The following is a 13,771-nucleotide window of genomic DNA, read 5'->3' on the forward strand; positions in this document are numbered from 1 at the left end:
GATTTACCTTCATACAAAAAATGAGCACATTCCAAAAAGATATGAACTCTCACCATCTATATATATTTTAATTTCAACCGTTAATCTTCAACGGTTGAGATTAGAAGTGGTGGATGATGGCTATATGCGTATCAGGAAACATTCATTTTTGGTAGGAAGATAGATCTTTATAGGAGGAATATGTGATAAGAAAATTAACTTCAAGTTCGTTGCCGTTTGAGTTCCATAAGAAAATTAACGTTGAAATATCAACCAAATATCATTCTAACCATGTTGTTGGATCCTTCCCCGTATAATACACCTTCCCAAAAAGGCAACTATGTCACGCTTAATGGTGGGTTAAGGGCTAGATTTTTCTATGATAATATCTTTGTTATTATCACTTTTGTTATCCAAAGTGATAAAGAACGGTGGAGAATAAACCAAGTTTATTTTGGGGGAGAGAGAGATTATCCACCTAATGAAAAGTTTGAAAGCTACCATCATTTTGTTTTCTAACACATTACAAATTTTAATTAGAGTTGCAAATTTTAATTAGAGTTAGAGCAAGTCTTAATGTGATAGTATTTCAAAGAGTCAAATCAGTCGACACTAGGCGCCAAGTGATTTGCTGCACCCTCTCAAAACCACAGGATTTCGACTTAACTGCGGGCATTTTGAACTTAATTTAGGAAACATCTTCCCGGAGCTTATTTGCGAAGTTGCAAAGCTAGATGTTGAGTGCAAAATACTGTTATAGATTTGCATGTGACAGACTCATCACTTGTGTGAGAATTTGAGCTTGTACAGTACTTTCCTTGCTTCATTTGGACGTGTTACTATTCACAGCACATACACTAAGCTACAACGCAATTTTCAATGCACATGCATTAACAGATTAACTCCTGTATATTCTCCAGTGTTGCTCATGAACCTTCACTATTCCGCAGGAGAATGCCATCAATTTCGCACTTTAGGACAACAAACCCAATTTGAAGCTATGTGCCATAGCACAATTGGCGGCTAAACAACTGTATTTAAGACAAGTTGCTGTATAGTATTCAAGTTATCTGTACTTTAAAGTTTTTACCCAATTAAAAGAGTGTGTCTGAAGAAAAGTCTATTACAGTAATACTCAGAGACTCATCCGAGAAGGAATCTGGAAATGGGTTTTCTTTTTTCCATTTTTTTTAAAATTTCCTGGTAGGTGGATAGATAGATAAAGAATCCTATTCCTTGAAAAAACAGTTGTTCTTTTGATTCTTTACACTTCAAATCTCGCCAATGGGGGCAACATCCCTTTTATAGCTACTAGCAGTTCAGAAAAAAAAGAAGGAAAGATTACTTCAAAGTTATAATTTTTTCATCCTTGTTCCATGAAAGAAAAAGATAAACTACAGAAACCCATAATACATCTGAAGAAGATTAAAAAGAGTACAAATATATTCATTTCTTTTTACAAAGAAGGTGAAAAAGTTAAAGGACCCCACATGCAGAAAAACAACAGCAACCCTCTACGAGAAGAAGATTTTTGAAGCCTCTATAATGGATTTGATGCCTTTTTTGGGGTTTTAAGGAAATATCCAAAAATATTTAATGTAAGGGTTTTTTTCTCTCTTTAATTAATGTGTTAGGTTTTTTTCCTTCCTTTTTGACCCCCTTTCGCGTACAATTCAAGTTTTGATTTTCATTGTCTTCATCGTTATTCTAAGGAAATCAAAGAAAGGGGGCTTTTTTATTTTTTGTTGTGTATCTAAAAATCATAGATCTTCGACTGATTGATAGATAAAAACAATGGGATTGATTAGAGATAAGGAATATCTTTTTGTCTGACGGAAAAATGATGCTTTTTGTGGGTTTACAGAACTTTTTCTGATTTGGGTCTCGTCTGTTTCCACCATCTTTGCAGATTCCGAATTTCTTCGGGGTGAGCTGCAGATCCTATGGTTTTTAATCTTCTTTTTAGCATATAAAAATTTCATCTTTTATGTTAATCCCATGTTCTGAATTTTTGATTTACTTTGTCTGAGCTGGAAGAATCATCACTTTTTTTTACCAATAAGAAAGTTTAATGGATACCTTGTTCAAGCAAAATTTACGTTTTGGGTAAATCATAGAGTGGAAATTCTATGTCTGGTGGGTTTCAATTCTCTTGTTTGTAATTTCTTTGTTTGTTGTTGCTTGATTAGGATCAGGTTCATATGTTTTGCAAGTAACACCTCAGAAATCAATTCAGTTTCATTAATAGAAGATTTCATGCGTAACTAGAACTGATTTTAGTTGCAATTCAAATTGAGATACTCCGATTTTGATACAACTTTTGCACCTCTTCTTCTATATTTCTAATCAAGTGCTGATTGTTTCTTGATATGTATCTTCTTCTTCATCTCCGTCTTCTTGTTCAGTTGTGCGTGCTTAACCTTGTAATTGACATATATTAACTCTTCAAGGCAAATTGTGTCAGATCATGAGCAGATAGCATCTCGCATTATGGGTTGGCTGAACAAAATTTTTAAAGGTTCCAGCCACAAAATATCTGAAGGGCAATATCAAGGGAAACATGAGGAGGAGCAAGTTTGGAATGAGCCTGCTACTAATTCAGCGGTAATTTTGGTTCTTTTTGTTTGTTTGTTAGGTTTCTTCACTATCACACGGATATAGCACCTGTAAGGTAGAATGCCAATGTTATTTGTGATTCAATTTTCCAGCGAATAGTTGATGCTCTCAAGTTGTTTAGATGGGTTTTTGTTTTTCATTGTAGCCTCGGTCTTTATGTTAATCTCATGATCCCATTTATTATTGGTAGATGGAGGTCTCTGTTGCATTTCCTATGAAATTTTTCCTATTTCTTCTTATTTCTCAGCTAACAATGTTATGTGTCGGAACTTGACTTCAGGAAGCGTGGTCTGAGTTTGAGACTGAAGATATTGATCGAGCCATTGCACTTTCCCTTTTAGAAGAAGAAGAGAAAGGGAAAAATGTGGTTGGTGAGTAGCTATGACTATCTGATTGTAACTGCGAATACTCTTGGAAATGCTTCATTTCGTATGTCTTTTAAGCACTCATTTCTCAACCTTATTGTAATTAACAGTGTTCATTGAGTGTCTCCAATAATAAAGTCCTTTTGGTTATTTCGTATGTTACGGGATAAGATAATGCTAAGAAATTCCAGAAGTATATGCCAAAACTTGTCTCAGAACGTGAAATGATTAATGCAATGAGTAACATGATGATTAATGTTGCATATGTACTCCAAATGATTTTACATATATGAAAATATTTTTTCTGGACTACATTACAGTGTCCTGTCCTATAGCGTTTCTCGTATCCATGCTACCTAGATGATGATGTTAAATCTATGAACTAAAATTCCAGAAATTCTAGTTAAAGTAATATAAGATTTCAATTTTTGTTGCTTATGTTTGTCTTGTTGTTTGTGTACATAGAAACTGTGTCTCATTTGGAGGAAGATGAACAACTTGCTCGGGCTCTTCAAGAAAGTATGAACTTGGGATCTCCTCCTCCAGCTCCCCGTAGTGGAAATAGTGGAAATGTGCCAAATGGCAATACATATCATCAACCCATACCATTCCCCTTTTTAACAGGATTCAGGTCTGTTTCTTTTGTACTTGATTGTTTCTCGGTGCATCTGATCTCATGCGTTTAGGTATGTTCATGTCAAAATCTGACCTGGTTATCAAACCAAATCATGTGTAGGATTTGTGCTGGCTGTAATACCGAGATTGGTCATGGACGGTTTTTGAGTTGCATGGGTGCAGTTTGGCATCCTGAATGTTTTCATTGCCACGCCTGCAATCAGCCAATTTCTGATTACGAGGTATGAGAATAGAAACTAGTTTCCATCTGTTTTCCAGTTGATTCAGTATGCCCCCAACACAACTTTTTGATTGTGTTGTTATCTAATCGGTGTTCTTCTGTTGTTGGTACTTTCACGAGTATACAGAATCATCAGCTTTTTGCTATGCATTCTGGACTTACTAATTCTTACGTCTTATCTTTCGTACGCAGTTCTCAATGTCTGGGAATTACCCTTATCATAAAGCTTGCTATAAGGAGCATTATCACCCGAAGTGTGATGTCTGCAAGACCTTTGTATGTATACCTGTGTCAAGGCGATGCTCTTTTGATTTTCCTTTTGATAAGATCTATTCCTCTTCCATTTGTGATTATGAAAGTCCTGATGAATACAAGTTTTTCTCCTTGCTGTTTCTTTTCGTTTTATGAATTCTAGTATTTTGTAGAGAAACTTCTCTTTAATTAGATACAACTCTTATTGGTTAGTGTGCCAATATATTTGAGCATGTACTATGATAAAGTATACTACGACTTCCACTATGGTGCAACTCTCTGTACTCGGTGATGTTCCATTGTGGTGCTTAATGTCCATTGTCTTTCTTACAGATTCCAACAAATGCTGCTGGTCTTATTGAATATAGAGCCCATCCATTCTGGATTCAGAAGTACTGTCCCGCCCATGAGCATGATGGGACTCCACGGTGTTGCAGCTGTGAACGGATGGAAGTAAGTGCAGAAGTGCTTTTCCTACTAAAACATTTGGGCGAGAAACAAAAATTACTTTCATATGTTAAATACTGAAAATCATTTCCCTTAATTTTCTGAAGCCAAGAGACATAAAATACATCTCCTTGGATGATGGTCGGAGGCTCTGTTTGGAGTGTTTGGATTCTTCAATCATGGATACTAATGAATGCCAACCTCTTTACCTCGATATCAAGGAGTTTTATGAAGGCTTAAATATGAAAGTCGAGCAACAAGTCCCTTTACTGTTGGTTGAGAGATCAGCTTTAAATGAGGCCATGGAGGGTGAAAAGAGTGTAAGTAAAACTCCTATACTATGTTAGTCAAAACCAGGGGTTTCTTTTTGTGTTAAACCAAAAGTCTTGGTTATTCGATCCTCTGCTGATTTTCCCTTACTTTGACAGGGCCACCATCACATGCCTGAGACAAGAGGGCTCTGTCTATCAGAGGAACAAACAGTCAGCACTGTAAGAAATCTTCTGCTACGTAGTCTGTCATAGTCTCATTCTTATTCTCGCCAGAAGAACAAGTGTAACATGTTTTTCTTTTCCCCTTCTATTACCAGATTCTAAGGAGACCGAAAATAGGAGCTGGAAAAATCCTTGACATGATAACAGAACCATATAGGCTGACCCGCCGGTGTGAGGTCACCGCCATTCTCATATTGTATGGGCTCCCAAGGTATTATTTTCCTCCAAACTTTTTTTCTTGAGACATTTTTTGAGTTGATTCATGATGAATTGAATGTATTTTTGCTTACAGGTTGCTGACGGGGTCGATTCTAGCTCATGAGTTGATGCATGCATGGTTGCGCCTTCAAGGTTCTTCCCCTCGTATCTCTCGTAGCTAACTATTTGCCTACAGACGTTTTGAATATATCAACGTCGCTCCAGATTTTTAGATGGATACTAAGGATTTGGTTCCCGTGTTTGTTTGTTTGATAACAGGTTATCGTACTCTTAGTCCTGAGGTTGAAGAAGGTATCTGCCAAGTGCTTGCTCACATGTGGCTCGAATCAGAAATCATATCAGGCTCTGGTAGCAACGTAGCATCAACTTCCTCTTCATCTTCCTCCTCTTCTTCTGCGACATTACCAAAGAAGGGAAACAGATCCCCGTTTGAGAAGAAACTCGGGGACTTTTTCAAACACCAAATCGAATCTGATACTTCACCGGCGTATGGAGATGGTTTCAGAATGGGTAACAGTGCGGTACTCAAGTACGGATTGCGCCGGACCTTGGATCATATGAAATTGACCGGGACATTTCCATATTGAAAGAAAAACTTGATGAAAAACAGAAACACCATTTGATTGATGAAGATAAAGCTTGGTCTTATCATATTAGAAGTTAGGGCTACAGCACAATTATCATTTTGTAAAAGAGGCACAAATGTCATGAAAAGGCTCTCAATAGCCACAAATAAACATATTTGAAAACCTTTATTATTTTCTATATATACATGTCACATATGAAAATCATGCCTGGATTGCTACAAACATATTATACTTTGGGATTCTCCCTTGAGATATCTAAAATTGAAATATATTTCAAGTTTTGAACCACCCATTGGAGTTCAACAGGTTCCTTGCATTTTTTAAAAGCCAATGGTCGAGCATTTTGATCTTACAGCGTCACACAACCTACCAATGAGCAAAATCTGTAGCAAATCTCGCTTTGACAAGTCAAGTTTCATATTTGGGGCTGGAACCGGAATCACAAAACTCAGCACTGTTTATAAGTTGTAACCTTGAACCCTGAAACGCTCCAGAAACGTGCAAAATGATTCTCAAGCGCATCTTCTTCGCAGCAACAATAACCCCGTCTCGCCATTTTTGTACCAACAATGCATTTCCCAACAGGGTATCCAATTACCTGCAACGAGCTAAACTTATTGATTCCATTAGACTCGCACTACGATCAACTTCACCAACTCCATCTCTTCTTCCACTCTTAAACGATCCAAAACTGATTCATTCGTTGTAACTCACTCCCTTCGTTCTGCTCCTTCACCAGATTCTGCACTTTCTCTTGTTGAAACCCTGAAGTCAATTCCCAATTTCTCACATACTCAAAGCACTCTTCACGCGATCACCAAAATCCTAGCCAAATCAAAACGGATTTCTGAACTGCAGAAGTTTATTGACGCTATTAATGATGGAGCATATGGAGATGTTGGTGGAGTTAGGTTTATGGATCAACTTCGATTGAATGCCGTTGCTGGTGATCTTGACTCAGCTCTCCGAGTCTGGAATGATTACAAACTCGTTCTCTCAAAGTCGAAGAAACATCCTTGTGTAGAGTCGTATAATTTACTTATGAGTCTTTATAAGAAAAATGGTATGGATTTGAAAGCTGTGGAGATGTTCCGAAAGATGATTAGTCAGGGTATAAACCCTAATACAAGAACTTATACTGTTGTAATGGACCATCTTGTGAGTTCTGGGAAATTAGAAGCTGCATTGGAGGTGTTTGATATATTGCCTCGTATGAGAATTAAACGTACCTTGAAGCAATATTTGATTTTGACTGAAGGGTTCACAAAAACTGAACAATTCGAGGTTATTAAGCGGTTGCTTAAGGAGATGAAAAATGATGGAATTTTGCCTGGTCATGCTATGAGAATGTCATTGAATTGTATGCGCGAAGCTGGGTTTTTGGAGGAGACAGAGGAGTTTGTTAAGGAATTGTTACCCGATGAGAGAATTGGAAATGTTGGGTTTTTCCTAGATAATAGTGATGATGATGATGAAGATGAGGCTGGGGATGAAATTGATGTGGAGAATGATGGAAGTGTAGACGGGGTGAGATTGAAGCCGTGGTTGGATCCGAGTGCTTTGGCAAGTGCGTTGAGTGATTGGAATCCCGATGAGGTGTCTGCATTGGAAGATGCCAAATTCGTGTGGACGACGAGGTTAGTTTGTAAGCTTCTTAGAAGTTTTAAGAAAGCAGATACAGCATGGAAATTCTTCTGGTGGGTTGCTGACCAGCCAGGTGAATTTACTCATGATGTTTACACTATATCAAGGCTGATTGCAATTTTAGCACGCCATGGGCATGTTGATTTGGTTAACGGACTCATATTCAAGGTCAAGCAAGAAGGAATGCGTCTGTCCTTTAGCACTGTCAGATTAATGATCGACTTCTATGGCATTTCGAAGAAATCTAATGCTGCGTTACAGGTTTTAGGTGATATTGAATCGCTGACTGGCCCAGTTTCAAAATTCAATCTGATGTTGCTGTATTCATCTTTGTTTAGGACGTTGATTAAGTGTAAAAGGGGTTTGGAGGCCATGGGTTTACTTGAAGAGAATATTTCATTGGGGATTCTGCCAGATATCCAGACTTTTACTGGATTGATCCAGCACTTCGCTTTAGAAGGGGATTTGAGAACGGTTCAGAAGCTGTTTGGGATGGCAAGACAGTGGATTAGACCCAGATACTGACATGTTCAGAATTGTTATCCGTGCATACTGTAATAATGGGGCAGCAACTTCGGCATTGAGAGTTTTTGAAGACATGATGAGCATGAATTTAATTCCTGATGTTGCAACTAAGGGCTTACTTGTGAAAAGTCTTTGGAAAGAAGGAAAGCGGAGAGAGGCTGCTATTGTACAAGAGAAAAAGGAGAAAACTAATGATATCCATCAGCTAGAAGGGCATGTTTGGACTGTGAGTGCGGCTGATTTAACCAGATTATACGATATATATTCCAGTGCTTTCACAATCAATGGCAATCAGACTTCTCGGCGGACTTGTGAAGCACCGGTAGGTTTCCATCCCAGCCATTTTGAAAGCTTTGCAGCTTAATATAACAATTCATGTGCAGCTTCCTCACCGGCTGCTAATATAGGGCTATAATCGTCATGAACGTGTTCTATGCTTTTCTGGTAATAATAACTCCCACTTGTGAGTGTTTCTTTTATCACCTTTATAGCTGTTTGATTTCCATAAGTAGTGTTTTGAACCTGCAAATCTTTTGTCTGGTGAAGTCTAGAACTTGGATGTAGAAATGTTGTTTCTGTTGGTGAGAGTAATGCTGTGATACCAAAATTGTGGTCTTGATGCTTAAATTATTCAAACTGAAATAACTTATGCTTAAATCTTTCTGTTTTTATCACCACGGGAAATATAAATTATTCAAACTGAAATAGGTTACAATCATGGACTAAACTTCAATAACTTATGCTTAGGTTATCAACAAACAAATAATTAAATTTTTTGTAAAATAACACTGTAAAGATTGTTTTTGCATTTACATATTACTTTCAAAACTTAACTATCTCTTTTCCAGTTAGATTTTTCACTAGAAGTTGATGCAAAGCTATAGCTCTCCGAGTTACCAGTTGATATCTCCCAATTCAAGGAGACATCTAGAAATCTTGCAAGAGAATAAACAATATCATCCATGCTTGGCCGACCATCTGGATTCCTTTGTAGGCAGCTCTCTGCCAGCTTGGCAACAGAGAGAGCAAGATCCAGAGGATAGTTCTCCTGAAGAGAAGGATCTATCAAGTCCTTGAGCTTTTCTCCAGGGTTCTCCTCGGCAAGAATGGCTACCAAAGTCTTAGATGAGAGCAAGTCTTTGGCAGATTCAGAAACAGCTTCTTTACCTCTAATCATTTCCAGCAGCACAACACCAAAAGAATAAACATCAAGCTTTGGCGATACCACACCATTATCCAGATATTCCGGTGCCATGTATCCTTTTGTCCCAACAATGTGTCTTGTCAATGCGAATTCGCTTTCATACCCTTCTGCAGACCTCGCCAGACCAAAATTTGCAATTTTAGCCCTAAAATCACCATCAAGAAGAATGTTGCTGCTCTTTATATCCTTGTGCACATGGGAGGGATTGGTGTAGCTATGCAGGTAATTAAGGCCTTTAGCCACATCTAAAGCAATCTGTACTCTTTGTGTCCAGCTCAAAGTCTGTGTCTGTGTGCTGTAAAATATCCAGTTGTCCAGAGATCCATTCACGGCATATTCATAAACAAGATACCAATGACCCTCATCGAAACAAACTCCTGAAAGTGTGATCAGATTGAAATGGTTGATTTTCTTGAGTACATTTAATTCCTTTGTTACATCTCCATTCATCTTCTTAATTGCGGCTAAGTTCCCACTTATGATACCTCGATAAACTCTACCTTTTATCTGCCAATTGGGGTTGAAATTTTCTGTGGCGGATTTCAATTCTTTGATGTTGTATACTTTCAGGACGTGTGCAATATCAGATATACTTTTCAGAAACTCCGTCGATTCTTCCTCTGAAGTTTTTTGCTGTGGTTTCTCGTAGCTATCAAAGCTTTCTGTGATGTTATTTTGATAATTATATTTGCTCCTTTTAGTATTATTAGATTTGCATACACAGAAAATAACGATGAATGCAACCAGCACCAGAACAGTTGCTGCAGCAACCCCTATGACAATATATACCCACGTTTTGTTCTTTTCATTTGATGGGGGAACAGAAGAAGCTGGTGGGGGGAGAGAGGAAATTGGTGGTGGTGCTGTGGTCTGAGAACTTGAAGGTGGAATCTGCAGAGGAAGAAGAAGTGGGCTAGAGAAATAAATTGTAGCGTCTTCAGAAAGCTCATTAGCTTCGCGTGTCCTACTGGGATCCACACCAAACTTTTCGCTTATAGTCGGAACATCATCACCCGGGATGATTGTGTGAGTCAATAAGTATTTCACACCTTCAGCCGTTTGTTTTTTTGTTGGACAGGCACACTTAAGAGGCACTGTGATCCTAGTCCCAGGCAATAATGTCGTAGCTGGAACACTGTTTTGATCCTGAAGAGCTTGGCAGGTTGACAGAGCTTGATATGTACTATTTGCAACTGAAAAGTAAGTATCTAGTTCTTGGATATTGTAAGATGAGTTTACCTGGTAATACTCACCTGAACAAGAACAGTTGATTGGAACAATTACCTCCTTGTTCGTCCGAAAGGTTGCAGTCTCTGAAACTGAATTATTTAAGAAAGCTGCAACGGTTCAGAAGCCAAAAGACGAGAAATGGAAGAAACAGTGTTGTATGGTGGTATTGACCTGAATAAAAGTAAGCTTGGCAACTCGGGTTTTGACCGTTGCAGGTATACCCAAGAACAGAAGTTGAATTGTCTATTTTAGTACAATCACCGGCTGCGTTTCCATCATAAGGTTGCTGGGCATAAATTTGAGAAGACGAACAAATAACCAGAAAGATTATGTTCAGAGAGATGAATGACTGCAGCAGACCCATCTCAAGAAAGAAATGATAGAAGGTTTTATTGATAAGTGAGCTACAATTTTCAGAAATTGTTATAAGAAGAAAATATGTTTCTGCTCAAAGATGGGTTCTGCAAAAACTTTTATTTCTTCAAAGATTGAAAACCTAGTAATATCGTAGGATTAAGTTGACCGAAAACAACACCTATGAGGTAGTAGTGCTCAAGCACATCCGTCATTCTCTTCTTCTTTCAAGCAAGCAAGTTTACTAGAAGGTGAAGATGTCTGGTCTGTATTTCGAAGGAAAAATATGTTCCAAAAGTTCAATAGAGAGGAGTTGAGTTAGGTTGGGAAATCGTTGACCAGAATCTTTATCTTGTATTCGTGTTCACTCGGTTGAATTATTTGCATAACATATTGAATAAACTAGTATAAGATGATAAGGTTTCAGCTTAAATGGAGGATTAACAAATGTGTGAAACATCAATAATACAGTCAACATTTGCCGACGCATGCTTATTTAACTCTGATATCGACTCCAGTGAATGAATTTATTCCAATCTCGGTGGTGATTTTAACAGCTTTGCTTTTGCGGGTCAACTTTTAATCCGGTCAAATTTTGCGCATGTGACCTATTAGTGGCTAGCGCGTTGCATTTTGGCAAATAAAAGTGTAGGTTTTGTTTAATTTTGGACCCCATGGAAGATTCAAACTGTCTGTTTGACTAATTTGCCCGCTCTCTTTAAAAAAGCAAGCACACCCAACAGAGAATCCCATACCTTCTAAATCCACATCATCCAGACTACGTTTTTCCAGATGATATGGGGTTACTCTGTTGTGGGGAGAGGACCTTACAGTTTTACTCGAACTAGTCTTAGATGGTATGGTACATCGAATCTGTGAGGATGGGAATGGGACAAATCAAATGTGCCTAAAGGAGAGGATGCAAGGATCACGGCCCAGTAATCCAATTATCACAGTGGCTATTGACAACATCTTGACAAAAACTTATCATCTATCAGTGGCTGAATATCAAACCGGCAAACAATTTGAAATACGATCATTTTCTTCATGAGTGTACTCAGTGTAGTACATTTTACCAAAATAAATATTTTTTCGTTTGCGCATTACAGAAAACAGGAATTCAAATATCAAGATTGTGTCAACTTGACATTGTCAACAAATCCTTCACCAAATTAATAATCGTCAAAATATGATGTAGCTCTTTTCAGGTTTTGCTTGAGTATGTCGGTTAAAAAAACAACTTCATTAGATTTTATTAACCTTATCAAAATCAGATTTCAAAAATATTCATAATTTTGCAACTTTTCTAAAATTTATGTGCACCAACTTGTGATTATTCTTATAAACGTAAGATTCACCCTCAATCATTTGAAAGAGAAAACTTTAGCAAACGGCGACAATATATATAAAATCAATTGTGATTTTTCTATAACGTAAAGTTCTTTTCAAGATTGTGTATACCATAATAGATGATGTTATTTAACAAGAAAAAACGTAAAAGAGTCTTAACACGCCAACAGTAATTGTTTATTCGTTTCTAAAATCAACATTTTATGTTTCTAAAATGAGTTACTCATCTAAGCCATACAAGAAAACTTTATGTCTCATTGTTTCATTTGAGTTATTGGGAAAGCATTAACCATGTATCGGATTTTGAGTTACTAAGTGGGTGATGGGGTAAAACGGTAAGCTATGGGTCATAGACAGTTTTTGAGATGTACTATCATACTATAAGTTACCATCTAAAAATTTGGGTCATAAGGCAGATGTTTCAATAGTCAGTTTTTGGTTGATATCACATTGTTGTACAATGATAAAATCATTGGGTAATGATTATCAGAGTTTTGAAACTTGTCAACAGACTCAACATCAAGTTCTTTATCCATCGATTAAAAAAAAAGGAAAAAAAAACAAATATTTTGAATTAGTAAGGATATCTTATTCACTACATAGAAATATATGTTTTGTCATAACTGAATATTTTGAATACACTATGTAAATTTGAGTTTTTCTAAAATAATTTAGGTCACATGACGTACTCTGGGATCATGAGCTAATTGGGGTCACATTAAAACTTAGGTATATAGTTATGCATTAGGTATTGAGCAAATATGTGTCATTCACTACACTGATTTAGGTTGTGGGACCGATTTAGATCATAATAATTATAGAGAAATCGAAGCTAACATAATTTCCCTTTCTATTAACAAAAAAGACTCGATACAAAAAAATAAATAAAAAAAGACAATAGCCTGGTCAACTAGGTGAATGAAATATGATTAATGTCCTACCAAAGGAACTTAACAAGTTCACTACAATTGCAGAGGATATCAAAGCTTATGAATCAATCCTGCTTTTTAGGAAATCTAATCTTTGAAATCAACCTCTACTTTTTAGCTAAAAAGAATCGGGATATGTCGTAAATTCTTGAGTCGCAAAATATATTTTGCATCGCAACGACCTATTTTATGCTTTAATGGTGGAACCTTTTCACTATGACTTTGCCCAAAATATTGGCCAACAAAACAAATATTTGTCCTTCAAATATATTTTTGGCCACGTACCAATTTTTTTTTATCATTGCGATAGATTTTGAATCACGACATAAATTTACGTGTTCACAATAATGATTTAGGCAATGAGGTAGTTTTGGTTAACTAAGCAAACTTGGGTAACATAACATATCTTTTTCATAATGGTATATTTTGGATCACGATACATATATTTTGTCACTAATAAAAAAAATTGGATTTCGGAGCCTCCTTTAATATATCCTACATATTGGTGATAAAATTATTTTGGATCAAATTGTAAAGTATTGGCAACAAGAAATTTTTAATTACGGTGCAGGTTTTGGGTTGCTAAGAATATGGGTGTAACAGAGAAAAGTTTGAGTGACGTGGTGAAATTTGAGTCCCAATTGAATTCGCATTAGTAATGATCAGCCTTCTTCCGATATTATACCCACTTAGCCTCTCATCCAACAATGTGGGATCTTT

The 13,771-nt window shown here is 36.9% G+C and overlaps 1 protein-coding gene and 2 pseudogenes across 1 annotated transcript; 2 read left to right on the top strand and 1 right to left on the bottom strand.

Moving 5' to 3' along the window:
• Positions 1–1,602: 1,602 nt before the first annotated feature.
• Positions 1,603–6,019, top strand: LOC113296139 (protein DA1-related 1-like). Its single transcript, XM_026544471.1, has 13 exons — positions 1,603–1,906; positions 2,017–2,115; positions 2,444–2,583; positions 2,876–2,966; positions 3,426–3,591; positions 3,697–3,817; positions 4,009–4,092; positions 4,402–4,521; positions 4,623–4,835; positions 4,944–5,006; positions 5,105–5,220; positions 5,302–5,360; positions 5,487–6,019. Exons 2-13 carry the CDS (start codon positions 2,109–2,111, stop codon positions 5,813–5,815), a joined length of 1,509 nt encoding a protein of 502 aa, XP_026400256.1. The 5' UTR covers positions 1,603–1,906; positions 2,017–2,108; the 3' UTR covers positions 5,816–6,019.
• Positions 6,020–6,117: 98 nt separating this feature from the next.
• LOC113296121 lies at positions 6,118–8,641 on the top strand (annotated as a pseudogene).
• A 71-nt stretch (positions 8,642–8,712) lies between these two features.
• Positions 8,713–11,213, bottom strand: LOC113296129 (annotated as a pseudogene).
• Between the last annotated feature and the right edge of the window lie 2,558 nt (positions 11,214–13,771).

Source organism: Papaver somniferum, chromosome 1 (genome assembly GCF_003573695.1).
Source record: "Papaver somniferum cultivar HN1 chromosome 1, ASM357369v1, whole genome shotgun sequence".
NCBI classification, from domain to species: Eukaryota; Viridiplantae; Streptophyta; class Magnoliopsida; order Ranunculales; family Papaveraceae; genus Papaver; species Papaver somniferum.